Source organism: Coregonus lavaretus (genome assembly GCF_964263955.1).
Source record: "Coregonus lavaretus genome assembly, chromosome: 10".
NCBI classification, from domain to species: Eukaryota; Metazoa; Chordata; class Actinopteri; order Salmoniformes; family Salmonidae; genus Coregonus; species Coregonus lavaretus.
This window is the reverse complement of record NC_139997.1, coordinates 54,021,420-54,044,513: the sequence shown is the minus strand read 5'-3', so window position 1 is coordinate 54,044,513 and position 23,094 is coordinate 54,021,420. Positions and strand designations below refer to the sequence as shown.

The 23,094-nt window shown below is 42.1% G+C and overlaps 1 protein-coding gene across 2 annotated transcripts in view; it reads left to right on the top strand.

The window, feature by feature from the left end:
- Nucleotides 1-268: 268 nt before the first annotated feature.
- The window catches only part of LOC311135757 (glucocorticoid receptor-like), a 91,786-nt gene continuing 68,960 nt past the window's right edge, over nt 269-23,094 (top strand). Inside the window, exons 1-2 of one of the 2 annotated variants that reach the window (XM_084169808.1) lie at nt 269-356; nt 13,732-14,828. In XM_084169808.1, the coding sequence (XP_084025934.1) occupies nt 13,741-14,828 (1,088 nt within the window). In that variant the 5' untranslated portion in view covers nt 269-356; nt 13,732-13,740. Of the gene's footprint in view, nt 357-13,728; nt 14,829-23,094 lie in introns of both variants that reach the window. The other variant, XM_084169809.1, reaches the window with a different exon arrangement.

Below are 23,094 nucleotides of genomic sequence, written 5' to 3'. Positions count from 1 at the left end.
TGTCAATTCTGTTATCAATTTAGAATTTATAGCTAACGAATTCATGTTTGTTTTTGCTTACTGTCTGAGTTCAGTAGATTGCTAGTTTTTGAACGTTTGACAGCCCCAGATATAAACTGTAGCTAGCTACGTGATTAGGGGAATAACAGCGCACGAGCAAGCTAGCTATATCAATACTTTTTAGCTGTACTGTAACTAGCTATATTTTCGTCTCGCGGGGAATGCAGCAAGCCATTCAGCGTTGCACGAGGAATATTTCCTGTGAAGACGGATTAGAAGCCATAGAGCTCAGAATCCCAGCAAAGTCGAACTGACTGGAGATGATCTAGCTTGGAAAACTCCCATTTCTGATAAAGGTAACATGAACTATAACGTAACATGTCCTCTATTCATCGAATGTGTAATTTGATTGCATCTTGTTTGTTGTATTTGGCAGCTGTTTTGCATGATCTAGCTATCTACATCTGTTACAGCCATACATCCTGTAACGTTCTCTCATAACGTTAGCAGATATTTTATTGTGCAATGATTCAGCTATAAGGGAGTGTGACCCCTGTGTTATCTATTCTGTAGTTCGACGCCCTCCTTGTCAGTGTAAAAATTAGGCGACTCAGTAGAGCATTATATCACCATGTCGATCCCTGAGCCCATTGGTGATTTTATTAGCCACACTAAGCATACAAGCTTCATGTACATACTTTAGTTTATATGGTCTGATAATCACTTTCTCCTGTTTGACTTGATGCAATTCCCAGTCGCAAACAACAGGTTGCACCACTGCGACCCTTCATATTTAGCTAGCTAGAACAGGGGTCTTCAACCTTTTCTTGGCCAGGGACCCCCTCGCAGACAACCAGGGACCCCCCCCCATCATTTTTCACATGTCTTATCATCAGGTGAATGATAATGGCAAGGAGAAGTAATCAACATTTTAAAATGAATAGATTTGGTAGATAGATTTCCCACATAATTGGGGCAAGTGTAAACAGCCTACTTGCTAGAAAGGTAATAACTCCAAACACATTTTTGCTAAGAGCAGCTGTTTAGCTGGTTAAACACATGTTAGCCATGTGTTGTGAAAAATGTATATTCAAGTCAAGAAAGCTTGCCAGCAGTCAGTGGCACTTGCTGCACTGGTAGCCTATTAGCATGTGCTTTTTCAAAGCCTATGTCAGATACTCCAGTGAGTGTAATTGGCTCAGTATTAGGAGTTGAGAAATACATTTGTCATCATTAGAAATAAGATATTCTTCTCTTTTCTACTGTAGGTATGTAATTCAAATTAGTTTATTCTGTTGATATCAATAAAAACATAAACATACACTACCGTCCAGATACTCAACTAGTCTCAAGAAGGCCAATTTTATTGCTTCTTTAATCAGCACAACAGTTTTCAGCTGTGCTAACATAATTGCAAAAGGGTTTTCTAATGATCAATTAGCCTTTTAAAGTGATAAACTTGGATTAGCAAAACACAACTTGCCATTGGAACACAGGACTGATGGTTTCTGATAATGGGCCTCTGTACGCCTATGTAGATATTCCATTAAAAATCAGCTGTTTCCAGCTACAATAGCCATTTACAACATTAACAATGTCTACACTGAATTTCTTATCAATTTGATGTTATTTTAATGGACAAAAAATTATTTCTAAGTGACCCCAAACTTTTGAACGGTAGTGTGTATTTTTCTGCTTGTAGTGTGTTTTTTGTCCTCCTACTTTGGTTCTGAAATCACCATCACCCACTAATTAACTTGTCATTTTAGAAGATTGTGTTTGAGCTAGTAATGTATCAATATTTGTTGTTTACAAATTAGCTATGACATAGCCAATGAATTCGGAAAGTATTCAGACCCCTTCCCTTTTTCCACATTTTGTTACATTAGTCTTATTCTAAAATGGATTAAATTAAAACATGTCCTCATTAATCTACACACAATACCCATAATAACAAAGTGAAAATAGGTTTTTAGAAATGTTTGCAAAAAATAAAAAAGAAGAAATACCTTATTCAGACCTTTTGCTATGAGACTCAAAATTGAGCTCAGCTGCATCCTGTTTCCATTGATGATCCTTGATGTTTCTACAACTTGATTGGAGTCCACCTGTGGTAAATGAAATTGATTGGACATGATTTGGAAAGGCACACACCTGTCTAGATGTGACTAGTTTCTGGAAACTTGGCGTATGTCGCGCGTCACTACTTCACAGGAGAGCCATTTGAATGTAAACGTTTTTTTTAAAATCAAAATGCGTTTTTTGGCAGAAATGCCTTCTGGAACGTCAACTTTCATGTGCCTTAATAACAAACTTGTATGCCATCTGTAAATACGAATACAATTGTTAAATTACGAGCCTAATTGGTTTAGCCACAGAAAAAGACAGCAACCTTCCCGCTAGCCATGATTGGCTGAGATAATGAGTGGGCTGGACATGCCGAGAGATGAGTTCGGATTGGTCTGCCATGTAGCACGCTTCTGTCTAGAACATGAGCTGGTCAGTATGTGTAGGTAATCCTGTCTAACGCAGCTTTAAAAAAAATATAAAGCTTAATAGAAATGCATAAGTGTTGTTCTCCACTTTCTGGAGGACCGAGTTTTGATTGGAGTATGATATCTAAGGAGATGGTCTCCGGATTACATTTTCAAACTAAGGGCAACCATGGCATCTGTGACAGAGAGGGAGAAGCATCCATCCATGTATACGGGTAAGATAGTCTAGCTAGCTACATTTTCAGATATTACACGTTTCTAATTCTGTCAGAATGTCGTTTTCATTTCAAGTTAAAGTGTACTGTTAGCTAGCTAGCTAACGTTACGTGTATGATCTGTGTAGTAATATTATTCAGAGCCATTTGCTTTGCTAGTTATAGGCTAATGTTAGCTAGCTAACATTGAACCTGGTTGGTTAGCTACCTGCAGATTCATGCATTGTAGTAACGTCATGAGTTGGGATTATGGTTTATTGTTTAGCTAGTTAGCTACATGTCTTAACAAAAAACTCCACTATACAAGTATCCATTTCAATAGAATGTTCATGATGTCACTGCGACAGCTGTTGATAGACGTAGCTTCGGCTCTGGCTATCTACTCCGATTTCAGAGCACACTCGTTTGAGTGTGCTAGAGCGCAGAATAACTGACGAATTTACGAACGCTCAACACCCGTTAAATATGGCCGGTGTCAGTAAACGTTGGCAAAAACATTCAAAGGCCATTTTCTCAAAAGTGAGGTTACAAGTTTATCAACTTTCAAATCAGAATTACTTTCCCATTGTTCCTCAACTGTAGTGTATGATATACTATTTTCTAGCTCTGAGTCTCTACTTTTATCCAATGTAAATAGCACAATTAAAAATGTTGCTACGTAAAACCGGATCGAGCCGGTCGGTCATGTATAAGGTCCCACAGTTGACAGTGCATGCCAGAGCAAAAACCAAGCCAGGAGGTCGAAGGAATTGTCCGTAGAGCTCCGAGACAGGATTGTTGAAGCACAGATCTGAGGAAGGGTACCAAAACATTTCTGTAGCATTGAATGTCCCCAAGAACACGGTGGCCTCCATCATTCTTAAATGGAAGAAGTTTGGAATCACCAAGACTCTTCCTAGAGCTGGACGCCTGGCCAAACTGAGCAATCGGGGGAGAAGGGCCTTGGTCAGGGAGGTGACCAAGAACCCAATGATCAATCTGACAGAGCTCCAGAGTTCCTCTTTGGAGATGGGAGAACCTTCCAAAAGGACAACAATCTCTGCAGCACTCAACCAATCAGGCCTTTATATTAGAGTGGCCAGACGAAAGCCACTCCTCAGTAAAAGGACCATGACAGCCTGCTTGGAGTTTGCCAAAAGGCACTTAAAGGTCTCTCAGACCATGAGAAACAAGATTCTCTGGTCTGATGAAACCAAGATTGAACTCTTTGGCCTGAATGCCAAGCGTCACGTCTGGAGGAAACCTGGCACCATCCCTACGGTGAAGCATGGTGGTGGCAGCATCATGCTGTGGGGATGTTTTTCAGTGGCAGGGACTGGAAGACTAGTCAGGATCGAGGGAAAGATGAACGGAGCAAAGTACAGAGAGATCCTTGATGAAAACCTGCTCCAGAGCACTCAGGACCTCAGACTGGGGCGACGGTTCAACTTCTAACAGGACAACAATCCTAATCAGACAGCCAAGAAAACGCAGGAGTTGCTTCGGGACAAGTCTCTGAATGTCCGTGAGTAGCCCAGCCAGCGCCCGGACTTGAAACCGATCAAACATCTCTGGAGAGACCTGAAAATAGCTGTGCAGCGACGCTCCCCATCCAACCTGACAGAGCTTGAGAGGATTTGCGGAGAAGAATGGGAGAAACTCCACAAATACAGGTGTGCCAAGCTTGTAGCATCATAACCAAGAAGACTCGAGGCTGTAATCGCTGCCAAAGGTGCTTCAACAAAGTACTGAGTAAAGGGTCTGAATACTTATGTAAATATGATATCATTTTTTGAGTTTTCATCTATATTTTTCCTAGCTGTCTATTTACCACCACAAACCGATGCTGGCACTAAGATTGTACTCAATGAGCTGTACAAGGCCATAAGTAAAAAAGAAAACGCTCATCCAGAGGCAGCGCTCCTAGTGGCCGGGGACTTTAAGGCAGGGAAACTTAAATCTGTTCTACGTAATTTCTACCAGCATGTTAAATGTGCAACCAGAGGAAAAACAACTCTAGACCACCTTTACTCCACACAGAGAGACGCGTACAAAGCTCTCCCTCGCCCTTCATTTGGCAAATCTGACCATAACTCTATCCTCCTGATTCCTGCTCATATGCAAAACTAAAGCAGGAAGCACCGGTGACTCGGTAAATAAGGAAGTGGTCAGATGATGCAGATGCTAAGCTACAGGACTGTTTCGCTAGCACAGACTGGAATATATTCAGGGATTCTTCCGATAGCATTGAGGAGTACACCACATCAGTCATTGGCTTCATCAATAAGTGCATCGATGACGTCGTCCCCACAGTGACTGTACGTACATACCCCAACCTGAAGCCATGGATTACAGGCAACATCCGCACTGAGCTAAAGGGTAGAGCTGCCGCTTTCAAGGAGCGGGACTCTAACCCGGACGCCTATAAGAAATCCTGCTCTCCTTTGAACCATCAAACAGGCAAAGAGTCAATACAGGACTAAGTTTAAATCGTACTACACCGGCTCCGACGCTCATCGGATGTGGCAGGGCTTGCAAACTATTACAGACTACAAAGGGAAGCAGCGCCGCGAGCTGCCCAGTGACACAAGCCTACCAGACGAGCTAAATCATTTCTATGCTCGCTTCGAGGCAAGCAACACTGAAGCATGCATGAGAGCATCAGCTGTTCCGGATGACTATCTGATCACGCTCTCCGTAGCCGATGTGAGTAAGACTTATAAGCAGGTCAACATTCACAAGGCCGCAGGGCCAGACGGATTACCAGGACGTGTACTCCGATATTTTCAACATGTCCCTGACTGAGTCTGTAATACCAACATGTTTCAAGCAGACCACCATAGTCCCTGTGCCCAAGAACACTAAGATAACCTGCCCAAATGACTACCGACCAGTAGCACTCACGTCTGTAGCCATGAAGTGCTTTGAAATGCTGGTCATGGCTCACATCAACACCATTCTCCCAGAAACCCTAGACCCACTCCAATTTGCATACCGCCCCAACAGATCCACAGATGATGCAATCTCTATTGCACGCCACACTGCCCTTTCCCGCCTGGACAAGAGGAACACCTATGTGAGAATGCTATTAATTGACTACAGCTCAGCGTTCAACACTATAGTGCCCTCAGCTCATCACTAAGCTAAGGACCCTGGGACTAAATACCTCCCTCTGCAACTGGATCCTGGACTTCCTGATGGGCCTCCCCCAGGTGGTAAGGGTAGGTAACAACACATCTGCCACGCTGATCTTCAACACATGGGCCACTCAGGGGTGCATGCTCACTCTCCTCCTGTACTCCCTGTTCACCCATGACTGCATGGCCAGGCACGACTCCAACACCATCATTAAGTTTGCCGACGACACAACAGTGGTAGGCCTGATCACCGACAACGATGAGACAGCATATAGGGAGGAGGTCAGAGACCTGGCCTATAATAATAATAATAATAATAATAATAATAATAATAATAATAATATGCCATTTAGCAGACACTTTTATCCAAAGCGACTTAGTCATGTGTGCATACATTTTTACATATGGGTGGTCCTGGGGATCGAACCCACTACCCTGGCGTTACAAGCGCTGTGCTATACCAGTTGAGCTACAGAGGACCACCCCTCTCCCTCAACCTCTCCCTCAACGTGATCAAGACAAGGGATAAGATTATTGACTACAGGAAAAAAAAAAAAAGAGGACTGAGCACGCCCCCATTCTCATCGATGGGGCTGTAGTGGAACAGGTTGACAGCTTCAAGTTCCTTGGTGTCCACATCACCAACAAACTATCATGGTCCAAACACACCAAGACAGTCGTGAAGAGGGCACGACAAAGCCTATTCCCCCTCAGGAGACTGAAAATATTTGGCATGGGTCCTCAGATCCTCAAAAAGTTCTACAGCTGCACCATCGAGAGCATCCTGACTGGTTGCATCACCGCCTGGTATAGAGCATCCTGACTGGTTGCATCACCGCCTGGTATGGCAACTGCTCGGCCTCCGACCGCAAGGCACTACAGAGGGTAGTGCGTACAGCCCCCCAGTACATCACTGGGGCCAAGCTTCCTGCCATCCAGGACCTCTATACCAGGCGGTGTCAGAGGAAGGCCCTAAAAATTGTCCAAGACTCCAGCCACCCTAGTCATAGACTGTTCTCTCTGCTTCCGCACGGCAAGTGGTACCGGAGCGCCATGTCTAGGTCCAAAAGGCTTCTTAACAGCTTCTACCCCCAAGCCATAAGACTCCTGAACAGCTAATCATTTAGTGATCCAATTGACATTTTAGTCATTTAGCAGACGCTCTTATCCAGAGCGATTTACAATTGGTGAGTGCATACATTTTTCATACTGGCACCCCGTGGGAATGACTACCCGGACTATTTGCATTGCCACCCCACCCCCTCTTTTACGCTGCTGCTACTCTGTTTATTATCTATGCATAGTCACTTTAACTATTACCTCGACTAACCGATGCCCCCGCACATTGACTCTGTATCGGTACCCCCTGTATATAGCCTCCCTATTGTTATTTTATTTTACTGCTGCTCTTTAATTATTTGCTATTTTAATTTTTTACTTATCTATATCTTACTAAACACTTTATTTTTTTCTTCTTCTTAAAACTGCATTGTTGGTTAAGGGCTTGTAAGTAAGCATTTCACTGTAAGGTCTACACCTGTTGTATTCGGCTTATGTGGCAAATTAAATTAGATTTGATTAGGGTCAGGTCTGGAACAGGTTTTTTTCTTCTGGTTAGGCTATATTGAACTCTGGCTCCCCCTTTAGTCATTTGTGTGTCTTAATTTTTTTATCATAGTGCTTAAAGCATCAGACAAGCTCAGTAGCCTACATATAGTTGATTTTATTCAAACAGGGTGTGTCTATATATGTGTAACCGGTGTGAAATGGCTAGCTAGTTAGCGGTGCGCACTAGTAGCGTTTCAATCGGTGACGTCACTCACTCTGAGACCTTGAAGTAGTTGTTTCCCTTGCTCTGCAAGGGCCGCGGCTTTTGTGGAGCGACGGGTAACGGTGCTTCGAGGGTGACTGTTGTCTGTGTGCAGAGGGTCCCTTGTTCAAGCCCAGGTAGGGGCGAGGAGAGGGACGGAAGCAACACTGTTACATATGGAAAAATACGTGTTTTAATATTTTGACCAATCGATTGTCGAAAGAACAGACTACTCTCGGTCAACCAATATTTTGTTGTTGTTTTCGGCAACAGCCCTAATGTGAAGCATCTGCTTGGCATTTCCACTCACTACCAAATATGGTAGTGAGAGGAAGCCCAGTGGCCAGCAGTGGAAGAATTTTGGCCGACATTCTGCACATTTTCTCATTGATGAAACATTTGATCTCAATACAGTTTTCTGTTCCCAAAACTAGAATCTGTTACGAACAGAGAGGACAAAGTTTTGTAGACTTTACCATTTGCCAAAGTTTGTAAAAAAAAATGCCGTTGTTTAGAAGGAGTGCAAAGGCGAATTTCCCTAACGGAAATAGGCAAATGCATGCTAGAACACGCCAATAGGATCTTGCTAGCTCGTGCTTGGTTCTGCCCACCTCCTTGTTTGTTTTGCCCACTATTACTAATTTGTTCCCATTGGAAACGACAGGCTGTGTTATGTTTGTGGCAAATACAACACATTACTGAGTACCACTCTTAATATTTTCAAGCATTGAGGTGAATGCATCATGTTATGGGACTGGGGAGTTTTTCAGGATAAAAAATATATTGGGCTAACCACAGGCAAAATTCTAGATAACCTGGTTGTCTGCTTTCCACCAGACACTGGGAGATTAATTCACCTTTCAGCAGGACAATAACCTAAAACACAAGGCCAAATCTCACTGGAGTTGCTTACCAAGAAGACAGTGAATGTTCCTGAGCTGCCTAGTTATAGTTTTGACTTAAATCTACTTGAAAAGCTTATGGCAAGACCTGAAAAATGGTTGTCTTAACAATGATCAACAACCAATTTGACAGCGCTTGAAGAATTTTGAACAAAATACACACACACACACACACACAGAGAGAGAGAGACAGAAGTCAGCTCAGACAGATCCAGCTCAGAGAGGCCCAATCGTTTCAAACTATCAGCGTATTAAAGGATGACTTCACTTTTTGCACATCCTTAGGAGAAATTAATGGGGAAAGAGTGGGGTTTTGGGATAAATGCCCCAAAAAAGGTCTGAGGTAAACACAGGCTTAGGAGATCTTATTCGGGATGCACACGGTTAATCGAATATTTGAATATCCACATTTGTATCCGAATACTCGTGAGTGTTAATTTCCGATTTTAACCTGATTTTAACACTAAAAATGGTTTTTCTAAATTAAATAAACTTCCATGTGACATTGTTACAAGGATATACCATGACATTTCAAATTATTAATTTAATAAAACAAACCTTTCAATGTGTTTTTTTTTTTTACGTGCACAGTGAGTCCCATTAAAAAGACCGGTATCCTTCATGTGTAGCTTGTTGTTTATGTTGGCCAATCAAAGCGGCAAAGAGGCTCAATGTGTAGCAAGTGGAGTGATGGTTCACTAATGCAAAGCAAGATGGAATAAAATTAAGGAATTAAAAGTTGGTGAAATTAGAAGGAGTAGGCTACAAAGAGCAACCAACAGGTAGGTTGTTTTATCTGAATGGGGTTGGGGAGAAAGCGCAGCATGTGGCCTCAATAAGCCTAGCTAGCGATCTCTAGGCTACTCCAGTCAAGACAGGCACTGTGATATGGGATGATAAATAACATTGTGGCTGCTACAAGTTACCCTAGATCTTATACATTTTGTTCTTTGGGATTATATCAGCCAGTTAACATGACCTTTATGAATTATGAAGCCTTTATGTGCTTGTTTTGATTACGTAAATGCTTCAAAATTCACGAAGTGACGTTAGCTGATGTAGATTCTCCGAACAAAACGTATATGATCTCCTAAGCCTGTGTTTACCACGTCCCTTATTTTTGGCGTTTATCCAAAAACACTACAAAACCCCCATTAATTTCCCCATAGGCTTTGGTCAACGAGCAATGGCGGTGATAGATGGTAAAGTAAAAAAAAAAAAAACAGTCCGTGCATCAATACCGGTGTATATAAAGTAGTCAAATACGTTATACCGTCCAGCCCTAAATACAGGCCACAGTCAGAAGACTTGCACTTGGCATGCCTCCAATCTGTGCAGTTGAGAATCCCTCAGGGTGACATTCTGTTTATCAGCGTATTAAAGGACCACTTTTTTAACCAAATCATTTCTTTTTTATGTACACTGAACAAAAATATAAACGCAACATGCAACAATTTCAAAGATTTTACTGAGTTACAGTTCATATAAGGAAATCAGTCAATTGAAATAAATAAATTAGGCCCTAATCTATGGATTTCACATGACTGGGCAGGGGTACAACCATGGGTGGGCTTTGGAGGGCATAGGCCCACCCACTTGACAGCCAGGCCCACCCACTGCGGGGCCAAGCCAATCAGAATCCCGCAGGATGAAGAAGCCGGATGCGGAGGTCCTGGGCTGGCGTGTTTACACGTGGTCTGCGGTTGTGAGGCCGGTTGGACGTACTGCCAAATTCTCTAAAACGACGTTGGAGGCAGCTTATGGTAGAAAAATTAACGTTAAATTCTCTGGCAACAGCTCTGGTGAACATTCCTGCAGTCAGCATGCCAATTCCACGCTCCCTCAAATCTTGAGACATCTGTGGCATTGTGTTGTGACAAAACTGCACATTTTTAAAGAGGCCTTTTATTGAGAAATTAGTTTATTGTGCGTATGGGACATTTCTGGGATTTTTTTATTTCAGCTCATGAAACATTCTTCTTCACCTTACGTAAGCACTTTACATGTTGCATTTTATATTTTTGTTCAGTGTATACAGTGGTGTAAAGTGCTTAAGTAAAAATACTTTAAAGTACAACTTAAGTAGTTTTTGGGGGTATCTGTACTTTACTTTACTATTTATATTTTTTGACAACTTTTATTTAACTACATTTCTAAAGAAAATAATGTACTTTTTACTCCATACATTTTCCCTGACCCAAAAGTACTCGTTAAATTTTAAATGCTTAGCGGGACAGAAAATGGTCCAATTCAAACACTTATCAAGAGAACATCCCTGGTCATTCCTAATGCCTCTGATCTGGCGGACTCACTAAACACAAATGCTTTGTTTGTAAATCATGTCTGAGTGTTGGAGTGTGCCCCTGGCTATCTGTATATTTAAAAAACAAGGAAATTGTGCCGTCTGGTTTGCTTAATATAAGGAATGTAAAATTATTAGTACTTTTGATACTTAAGTATATTTTAGCAATTGCATTTACATTTCATACTTAAGTATATTTATAACCAAAATGTTTAAACTTTTACTCAAGTAGTATTTTACTGGGTGACTTTCACTTTTACTTGAGTCATTTTCTATTAAGGTATCTTTACTTTTACTCAAGTATGACAATTGTGTACTTTTTCCACCACTGGGTGTATATTGCATGTTATAGAAGTGTACAGACACTTTTTTTGTGATTTCACTTGCAGTGTTTTTCCTATATTCATTTAGCATGCTAGCTGTTCCTGTAGACTCTTCCAGTCATTCTGCTAACGCTAGTTAGCAATTGCTCGCGAAAATAGTTTCAACTTACTTCAAACTGCACGCAGAGACATAAAAATTGTATCCATGAGTTCATCTGACTCTGGGATAGTAGAAAAGGGTTATAATTGCCAAAACCTCGCACTATCCCTTTATGATCAGTGTCGAGTTACAGTGGATATTTGTAGCAAACAGAGCGAGCAGTGGTGCGAATGTGAGCCACGAGCATACAGCCACCACTTGCTCCTCATCTCCCTCCCTACAGTGCAGTGGCGGCCATCAGTTATATTTCAGATGGTGTTAACATAATTACATTTTCATGCATTTTAGAGTAGTATGTGTTTTTTGAAAGTCACCGGAAGTGACCTCAGTCGTTCTGAGGTCCCCAGAGCCCCCCAGCAAAGAGCTCCCTAACCCCCCCCCCCCCCCCCCCCCCCCAACTCTGCTGAAAAAAATCCTAGAGGAAACACTGACTTGAGCTGTGTTCGAATACTCATACTAACCGTACTAACCGTGCTATTTGTGACGTAAATTGAGTATATAGTATGCTTATTGGTCATAGTATGGATATAGTAGGCCAAAAGTTCCCGGATGTGGTACTACATTCGCCAAAATACGAAGTATACAAGCAGTGGACACTTTCCGTGCTTTTAGGGAACCATAATGCAATTCTTCAGAAAATGGGCGTGGCTTCACATAGTTTTCAGATTTGAATTAAATGGCGGAAAATATGCAGCCGAAGTTCAACGAGAGCAGATACAAATTCATTTATTTTACTAATTATGACAAATGTTAAGAAAATGTTGAGCAATGTAATAAAGTAATGACTTTTCAAATAAGTTAACTTACACGTTATGTTGGCTGACAATTTGTTAGCTAGGCTATCCTTACGAACCACATAGCATATCATTACAGCAGTATGTACCTGTATGTTAGCTAGCTACCTAATGCGTTAGTTGGCTGGCTACTAATACATAAAACTTGCCAGTATATTAACTATGTGCTATCTAACTAACTACCCAACGTTTATTGACTTGATTATTCCCGTCATTATTAACTTAGCTAAGTGGTACAGTCGTTGTACGTTCTCAATGGACATTCGTGTGCTTTCGTAAATTTGCTCTGGCTATCTACTCTGATTTCAGAGCACTCTCGTCTGAGTGTACCAGAGTGCAGAATAAGTGATGAATTTACGAACGCTCAACACCCGTTGAATATGGCTGGTGTCAATAAACGTTGGCAAAAAAGCGTGATTAAATTGTTGCCAGCAGCACAGTTAACTTTACCAACGCTCTGGATAACATAAAAACAGCCTAACCAGCTCTGCTACGGCGATTAAAATGGTCAGAGTGAGGTGTTCTCTCATTTGTGTCTGGAAGTAGCTAGCAAGCTAGCCAACGTTAGCCAGATAGCTTGGGTGCTTGACTGCCTTGTAAGGTCAGCACGCTCGAATCAACCCTACTCCTCGGCTAGAGCGTCCAGTGTGCGCTCTGAATGCTCCGAGAGTGAAACGCTCTGAATTTATGAACGCCCAGAGCTTACTCTGGCACTCCAGATTGAATTTAAGAACATACCCGAGTGGTAAAATGTCTAGCTAGTGATTTGTTATGATAGCAAGTGGTTGCATAGCAACAGCATCAACTTCTGGTAGACAGGCGAAGCGATAGTACGCTCAACTGAAAGGATACCGTTTGTTTACAGTATTCTAAAATGAACTAATAGTATATACTCATTAACTATGTAGTATACAGTATGTCAGTATGGGTATTCGAACACAGCTTTAGTTTTGAGAAACTTACTCCACCAGCAAAATACTTGTTGCTCGTTATGCAGTATGGGGTCAATGGATGAACATGAACAAAGACTCCAAAAGCACTCATGTCCTTTTAGAAATGCCAAAGCTTTCAGTATAGTGATGCAGATCTTTAGATGTTGTACATATTCAATTGTGTAATTCCGAACTTTATCCTCAACGTTATATTCCATTTTGTTAGACTTAAGTGATACTCATTCTTGCACATGGAAAAGTATCGCCTGAGTCTAACAAAATGGACATGCCATTTACATAAAAAATAAATCCTTTAAGGTTAACACTATTTCAAATGTCTACATTATAGGCTACACCTCTGATTTCTGGTATTTTTTGCTAGTTTATTGGTGGTCATGACATGTAGCTACAACATTGGAATATTATTTACACTGCTGTCATATTGTGTCAGTCATGTAGAAGCCAGGAGAGATGTGATCATGTGGTTTAAAGATCAAATATGTGCGTTGAAATGATTGCGTTGTATAAATGAAACATTGTAAATAACAGTGCCCATTTCAATTCAGACATTTTTTACCTATAACTTCGGTGTGCATTTTAATTATCAGTCTCTGTTGCTGTTTTGAATTGAATTACAAGCACTTTCTAAACCAGTGCTTTCATCCCTGTGTGTGTCAAGCAGGATCAAGAAATGGATCGAGGTGGACTGAAACGCAGCAATAACCAGGACAAGCGCTTAGAGAGAGGTGAAGAGGGAAGCTTCTCAGGTAAAGCAGGCGGTTCCAAGTCCACCACATTAACCTCCGTGATGCATCTGCCTGGCTCCACACCCCAGCCTCCAGCCAGAGACTCCTCCAACGGACTGAATGTCACTAAGACTCAGGGTGAGCGCTCCACAGCAGGGACAGCCTCCATGGGACTCACTATAGAGGAGGCTGAAGTGAAGGTAATGGGCAAGGCCCTGAGAATGCAGCACACACAGAAACAGCAGCAGAATCAACAACAGCAGCAGCTGTTTGAGAACTTTGCTCTGTTGGAAGAGAGTATTTCAGATTTGAATCGATCCAACACCCCGGGGAGCTCAGTACTTGAATGTCCTAATGACCTTTTCCCGCTGAAAACAGAGGACTTTTCACCCATGGATAAGGACAGGCTTAACATGGGGACAGTCAGCTTTGGACAGTCACTGAAGGACTTGGATAGCAACGACAATTCGCTGGACATTCTGCAGGATTTGGACTTGCCTGGCTCTCTGTCTGACCTGAATGAGTTTTACCTGGCTGACGAGGCCGCTTTCCTTTCCTCCCTGTCAGTGGATGATGCCCTGCTCGGTGACGGCAACATGGAAACCAAGCCCATAGTCAGTAGCAGTGGGGGAAACTGTAAAAATGTGAATGGCGCGGACCAGCAGCAGCAGCTACTGGGGCCAGGCATCTCCATGCCTGTCATCAAGACAGAGAAGGACGCTGACACCTCCTTCATCCAGCTTTACACCCCAGGGGTAATCAAGCAGGAGAACGAGCACCAGAGCTACTGTCAGATATCCAGCCTGGACATACCTGGTACCCACAGCTCGGTGGACTCCATGAGTGGACCGAGTTACCACTACAGCGCAAACACATCGACGGCAGTGTGTATACAACAGGATCAGAAGCCTGTCTTTGGCCTTTATCCGCCACTGCCCTCAGTCAGTGATGGCTGGAACAGAGGCAATGGATTTGGGGATGGATCAGGGATGTCAACTCCATCCAGCTCATCCTTTCTTGTCAGCTTCAGCAGGTAAGTCACTTATTACGCATGGTTTAATGTACTGTGTGCACTTTTTAATGATTTAACATTGAATGATTTATGAATAAGGCTTGATTTTAGGAATATAAATATATTTTAATTTGAACATCACTGAATCTGAAACATCCTTTTAGAGATAGATGACCTTGTAAGCCATGGGAATTGTCTTAACCAGTTTGGTGCACCACATTTATCACATGTCAGATTTATACAGATTATTTAGTTTCAGTTTCACACAATTCCCAGCGTTGTTGCTTTTTGCATTATAAAATGGAAGCACTGTCTGAATGTGTATGGGTGAAGACCTGTTACATAAAAAATGAATCTGAATTGATCTGGCACACGTCAACCTCTCAATTTGTTGCAGTTGCCCTATTGCAAATGCACTAATTTGTCAATATGAGTCAGAGTAGACAGGGCGCGTTGTCAGCTGGGTGGCCACGTGTACAGATCTGCTTTGGTGTGCTGCCTTGCCTCTTCAAACCGCCTTCAGCACAAACACATGGCCCCTGCTGAGTTCTGCTTGGTCCCAAAAGGCACACACAAATTCCTCAGTTTGAAGATTTCTGCCTTTGCTACCCTTACCGTGGATCAGGAGCAATGATACTGGGGAGAGGAAGGATGTGACGGTACATCACTGCAAATGTGTGGGTTGATTGACTGTATGTGTAGGCTTGCAACTGCAGAGGCTAACATTTAATGGAGTAACATGTCATTAAGCCCTTGAGCAAACAAGTTTATGCTTCCCATCTGTGTTTGCTCAAGCTGCTGCTCATTCAGAGATTAAAATGGACACACTTCCAGAGTTTTGACTTGCTATTTATCCCCATACATCTCTGTCTCATCCAAGGTCACATTGTGAGGGCTCATTGTACTTTCTCAGCAAAGTTCTATAGCATCCACCACATCCGAGTGAGATATAGGTTTTTAATGTACTGCGTAAAATTCCTGAAATACTACACTGAGAGCAGAGACCACCACCATAGTTTTGGAGCTGACTACAACTTTGCACTGATCTGAATGGTAATTTGTAGAATCCAGGCATTCATTTTATGATTCAAGCCTTTTGTATTTTAAGTGGGGATCAGGCGAACAATGCAGTATTCAACTGCATTTTGCAAGCGATAGAGCCTTTGAGGATTACATGGACTTACTGACTATAGGCTGAAATGCAAACTTAAATAAAAAAATGTATTGATCCAATTGACGTTTTAGTCATTTAGCAGACGCTCTTATCCAGAGCGACTTACAATTAGTGAGTGCATACATTTTTCATACTGGCCCCCCGTGGGAAACGAACCCACAACCCTTGCGTTGCAAGCGCCATGCTCTACCAACTGAGCTACAGGAGGGCCAAATGTAGGCCTTTGCATGATTGATTGGTTACTGTTGGTTTCAAATACAAATAAGTACGATATGAACCTCTCGTTATATCCATTTAAATCTTGGATTTTGTCCTAAGCTAACATACTTGGTTCTCAGTGAAATATTTGGAGATGGCATGCTCTCGGAGTGCATAGGGAGTGCAGTGCTGCAACAAACTTTCCCATCGAAAGGAATGTCTGCATAAACTGTTGATAATTGCACAATGTGTTAAGCAAGTTGAGACTCATTCGGGTCAATACATTTTTTTGTATGACTTCTCAGATGTTAGATGTACAGTATTTCCAATGTGATTTTCCACGAATAGCCTACAAATAGGTTTTTAAAGAGCAATCTATGATTAGTACATACATTTTTGGACTGAAATGAATGATTGCTTTAACCAAAATGTTCAAGGCATGATATTGCATTCAGTGGATTGTGCACTCCCAGATAAAGAGCATTTGAGCTTCTGAATGGGTGTGTAAAAATAAAATAAAAAAATCAACTGGAGAGTTAAAGTATGAAAGGTGGATTGACAATTTTCTCAGCTTTTCCTTTATCCTTTAAATGACATTCACAGTAACATTAACAAAAGAGCCTAGCCTGTAGGCTTTTCAAGTAGTCAAATAGATTATTGGAATTTCTGTTATGTTCTGTTAGTCACATAGATTCCGACCATATTATCTATAATCCAAGAGAATTTTCTTCGGTTATAGTCACGGCCGTGTATATCCACCCTCAGGCCGATACCACGACGGCCCTCAAAGACCTTCACTGGACCGTATGCAAACTGGAAACCACATATCCTGAGGCTGCATTTATTGTAGCCGGGGATTTTAACAAAGCAAATTTGAGGACTAGGCTGCCGAAGTTCTATCAACATATCGACTGTACACGGGCTGCTAAAATTCTCAACCATTGCTATTCGAACCTCTGGGATGGTTATAAGGCCCTCCCCCGCCATCCTTTCGGCAAATCTGACCACGACTCCATTTTGCTCCTCCCTTCCTATAGGCAGAAACTCAAACAGGAAGTACCCGTGCTAAGGACTATTCAACACTGGTCTGACCAATCGGAATCCACGCTTCAAGATTGTTTTGATCACGCGGACAGGGATATGTTCAGGGTAGCTTGCGAAAATAATTTAGACAAATACACTGAAATGGTGACTGAGTTTATCAGGAAGTGTATAGGATGCTGTGCCCACTGTGACTATTAAAACCTACCCTAACCAGAAACTGTGGATAGATGGCAGCATTCGCGCAAAACTGAAAGCGCAAACCACCGCATTTAACCATGGCAAGGTGACTGGGAATATGGCAGAATACAAAGTGTAGCTACTCACTCCGCAAGGCAATTAAACAGGGCAAAACATCAGTATAGAGACAAAGTGGAGTCGCAATTTAACGGCTCAGACACGAGACGTATGTGGAAGGGTCTACAGACAATCACGGACTTCAAAAGGAAAACCAGCCACGTCGCCGAAACCAACATCTTGCTTCCGGACAAGCTAAACACCTTCGCCCGCTTTGAGGATAACACAGTGCCACTGACGCGGCCCACTACCAAGGACTGTGGCCTCTCCTTCTCCGTGGCCGACGTGAGTAAGACATTTAAGAATGTTAATCCCCACAAGGCTGCCGGCCCAGACGGCATCCCTAGCCGCCTCCTCAGAGCATGCGCAGACCAGCTGGCTGGTGTGTTTACGGACATATTCAATCTCTCCCTATCCTAGTCTGCTGTCCCCACATGCTTCAAGATGGCCACCATTGTTCCTGTACCCAAGAAAGCAAAGGTAACTGAACTAAATGACTATCGCCCTGTAGCACTCACCTCTGTCATCATGAAGTGCATTGAGAGACTAGTCAACGATCATATCACCTCTACCTTACCTGTCACCCTAGACCCACTTCAATTTGCTTACCGCCTCAATAGATCCACAGACGATGCAATTGCCATCACACTGCCCTATCCCATTTGGACAAGAGGAATACCTATGTAAGAATGCTGTTCATTGCCTATAGCTCAGCATTCAACACTATAGTACCCTCCAAGCTCATCATTAAGCTCGAGGCCCTGGGTCTGAACCCCGCCCTGTGCAACTGGGTCCTGGACATCCTGACGGGCCGCCCCCAGGTGGTGAAGGTAGGAAACAACATCTCCACTTCACTGATCCTCAACACTGGGGCCCCTCAAGGGTGCATGCTCAGCCCCCTCCTGTACTCCCTGTTCACCCATGACTGCGTGGCCAAGCGCGCCTCCAACTCAATCATCAAGTTTACAGACAACACAACAGTAGCAGGCTTGATTACCAACAATGACGAGACAGCCTACAGGGAGGAGGTGAGGGCTCTGGGAGTGTGGTGCCTGGAAAATAACCTCTCACTCAACGTCAACAAAATAAAGGAGATGATCGTGGACTTCAGGAAACAGCAGAGGGTGCACCCACTTATCCACATCGACGGGACCGCAGTGGAGAAGGTAGAAAGCTTCAAGTTCCTTGGCGTACACATCACTGACAAACTGAAATGGTCCACCCACGCAGACAATGTGGTGAAGAAGGCGCAACAGAGCCTCTTCAACCTCAGGAGGCTGAAGAAATGTGGCTTGGCACCTAAAACCCTCACACACATGTACAGATGCACAATTAAGAGCATCCTGTCAGGCTGTATCACTGCCTGGTACGGCAACTGCACCGCCCGCAACCGCAGGGCTCTCCAGAGGGTGGTGCGGTCTGCCGAATGCATTACCGGGGGCAAACTACCCGCCTTCCAGGACACCTACAGCACCTGATGTCACAGGAAGGCCAAAAAGATAATCAAGGACATCAATCACCCGAGCCACTGCCTGTCCACTCCGCTATCATCCAGAAGGCTAGGTCCGTACAGGTGCATCAAAGCTGGGACCGAGAGACTGAAAAACAGCTTCTATCTCAAGGCCATTAGACTGTTAAATAGCCATCACTAGCACATTAGAGGCTGCTGCTGCCTATTGAAATCACTGGCCACTTTAAGAAATGGAACACTAGTCATTTTAATAATGTTTACATATCTTGCATTACTCATCTCATATGTATATTCTGTATTCTATAATATTCTACTGGATCTTAGTCGATGGCGGTCTGTCATTGCTTGTCCATATATGTATTCTTAATTCCAGTCTTACTTAGATTTGTGTGTATTTTTAAGATAGTACTGCACTGTCGGAGCTAGAAGAAAAAGCGTTTCGCTACACCCTCAATAACATCTGCCAAACACGTGTATGTGTCAAATAAAATTCGATTTGATAACCTAGAAGTCAATCTCAGTGGCGGTCGGTGCCATTTAAGATGAAGGAGGATGATTATTTTTTTTTTATGAGCATGGCCTTATTTCTATTACAGCATGTTGGATTACTGTCATTCATATTCCATTCACCCAGCTCAATGAAACATCAATAGGTTTAGGCTACTTCATGATATTCGAATTTTCCAAGTACCCATCATGAGGTTCCTACAACCTAGCCTATGAATAAAAGTTTTCTGTGTAGATGCCCAGGTCGAGATAATTTTCAGTAATGTGACAGACAATGACACATTCAAAACCGCCTTGTACAGTTGCCTGCATCTAGCTGATCTAGGGTGTAATCATTAGTCCAACAGTTGCAAGCAATAGTTTCTATTGGACAAATTCAGGTATGTTCATCCCCGTTCCGTTTGCTTCCGTTTAAGAAACGTTTTTCAACAGAATCGGTGGGATGAATACACCCCTGATCACACGCAAACAGTTCACTTTCATAGCAGCCACATAAAAACAGCTCGTTGTGTGTATATATAATTCCTTCTCTCAACTATCTACGCACTCTCCTTCTCTCACCTTTTCCCTTCTCTTGTGGACTTCAGTGCACAACACATCAGCTGTCTGTGACCAAGCTAAAAATATTTCCAAACCAAACCTTCATATCATGACCGCTAACCACTACACACAGTCTACATCGTTGTCACGTCATAGTCAACTAGAACTACTAGAACTAAGGTGTTAGTAAACCCGCTACAATCATGCTTTACAGTCAGAAAGCAGTTTAGCAGTTACACCGGCGGTCCCCGTGGCAATGAATTAATAAAACCAAAAGCTTACCTTGACTTGGAAGAGTTCCAGTGTTGGATAGCCATAGCCAGCTAGCTAACATAACATCCCTCTCTGTTTCAGATCGGTCTTAGAGTAGGCTAAACTAACTAGCTGCATAAGCAGTTTAGCAGTTACACCAGCGGGACCCGGTGGCAATAAATTAATAAAGCCAAAAGCTTACCTTGACTTGGAAGAGTTCCGGTGTTGGATAGCCAGCTAGCTAACATAGCATCCCGCTCTGTTTGAGCTTGGTGTTTGAGTAGGTTAAACTAGCTAGCTGCATTTGCTAGCTAAGTGAAAGTATTTTTAAAAAAGTACAACCAAATATAGCTAGCTCTCTCTTACTTCTCCTTAACTTTGGAATAAATTAATTTGTTCAAAACTGTTCAACTATTTGTCTTTCTCTCTTTGAGTCAACTACTCACCACATTTTATGCAATGCAGTGCTAGCTATCTGTAGCTTATGCTTTCAGTACTAGATTAATTCTCTGATCCTTTGATTGGGTGGACAACATGTCAGTTCATGCTGCAAGAGCTCTGATATGTTGGAGAATGTCCTCCGCAAGTTGTCATAATTACTTTGTAAGTCTATGGAAGGGGTGAGAAGCATGAGCCTCTTAGGTTTTGTATTGAAGTCGGTATACCCAGAGGAGGACAGACGCTAGCTACACGATGGTGCTACCCTAGAGTGCTGATGAGGCTACTATAGACCATTGCAAAACAGTATGTTTTACTCAATTATTTGGTGACATGATTATATTTAGTATAGTTTTATCTAAAAAGGTCAACTTCTTTTAAATGTTTCACTATTTAGATTTTTATGACAATGAGGTTTTAATGCACTGCTGAATAGAGTACAAGGAATAACTTAACTATGCCATACCTTTTCTCAAGCATTGTGCATTTGTATTGATATCGAGTTACTTATTTTGTCAGATCTTTGATCTTGGTCTAGGGGTTAGAACAGCAGAGGGTAAGAATGTAGGCTACTTATCGGCCAAGCTGTTTCTTTTTTAGCCTGTGTCTCAGGGATGGGGATTTTTTACTGTAGTGTCCGGTGTCGGTTAACATATGTAATGGAACCACATGATTAGCCCACACTGTGAACAGTGCTTTTGTATGTTTATGAAAATGATGAATAAAAAATATTGTTGTGTTAGTCAAAAGATTAAGTGTCAGTTAGGTTGATTTGTTGGTTGAGCCCTCTATAAATATTTCACTCGTGACGACTGTGGTCATACAAGCCTTATCAGATGTGTTTTTGGAATACAAATGGACCGCTTTGTTTGGCCTGAACAGACAAACATTACTAACTGCTTTAACTAGTTCATTAGGCGTACATTTTGATGTAAGGTTATCTTGAAAGCGATAGAATAGGCCTAGTAAATGACAGAATTGAATGTAGAATCATGTAAAATACTATAGATCAGGGGTCTTCAAACTTTTCTTGCCCAGGGACCCGCTCCCAGGCAAACCGGTGACCTAGGGACCCCTATCATACGTTAGCAAAAAAGAATGTATCACGTCTTAGCATCAGGTGAATGATAATGTCAAGGAGAAGTAATCAACATTTTAAAATGAATAGATTTGTAAGCTTATATTGACCTCCCCAAATTATAATTGGAAAAGGAAGTGTAAACTCTAACAGCCTATTAGCTAGAGAGGTAACTCCAAACACATTTTCGCTAGTTAAACAATGGTTAGCCATGTGTTGGCAAAGATGTATGTGCATGTCAAAGCTTACCAGCGGCCAGCGGCAATATTCCCTCAAACATTTTTTGGCACTGAGTGCAAACTTGAATGTTGTAAAAATTCTGTGCAAATTCCGTCGCGCGTTTACTGTGAACACTGAAGCTGTACCCACTTTAAGTTAGTTTTCACAATGGTCAAGTAGGCTGCTGTAGCTAGTTGATCATAATGTAGGCCTGCTAGAGTGGCTTACCATCAAAAACAATGGAGAAAATGCATCCCATAACATTTTAACATGGAAATAGATGTTCTATCGCTCAGTCTCCAGTAGCAGCCAATGTGTGGTTTCAATGTAGGCCTACATTCCATGAGACTTTTCAAAAAAACATGCAGGGCTTGACATTAACCTGTTTATCCACTTGTCTGAAAATGTTGTTGTTTGATGCAAGAAAACACTTTACAAAATAAAATGCATCATTATACCCATACCATTATCACACAAATTATTGTACCCTTTGCCTATTTGCTACTTAGCTTATTCAAGCCTGTCTCAATACACAACACTGTCCGTTTAAGACAAAAAAATGCTCTTTACCTTTTCAAATATGTCTAGAAATGCACACATTTTGTGCTCTTGTAAGAAGCAATCACTCCCCCATTGCTGACTACAAATGATCTACAACTAGGCTAATAACTCACTAGCTAGCAAAGGATATGAACAATTGTACACTGAACAAAAATATAAACACAACATGTAAAGTGTTGGTCCCATGTTTCATGAGCTGAAATAAAAGATCCCAGAAATGTTCCATACGCACAAAAAGCATATTTCTCTCAAATATAACATCCCTGTTAGTGAGCATTTCTCATTTGCAAAGATAATCCTTCCACCTGACAGGTGTGGCATATCAAGAAGCTGATTAAACAGCATGATCATTACACAGGTGCACCTTATGCAGGGGACAATAAAAGGCCACTCTAAAATGTGCAGTTTTGTCATGACACAATGCCACAAATGTCTCAAGTTTTGGCATGCTGACTGAAGGAATGTCCACCAGAGCTGTTGCCAGAGAATTGAATGTTCATTTGTCTACCAT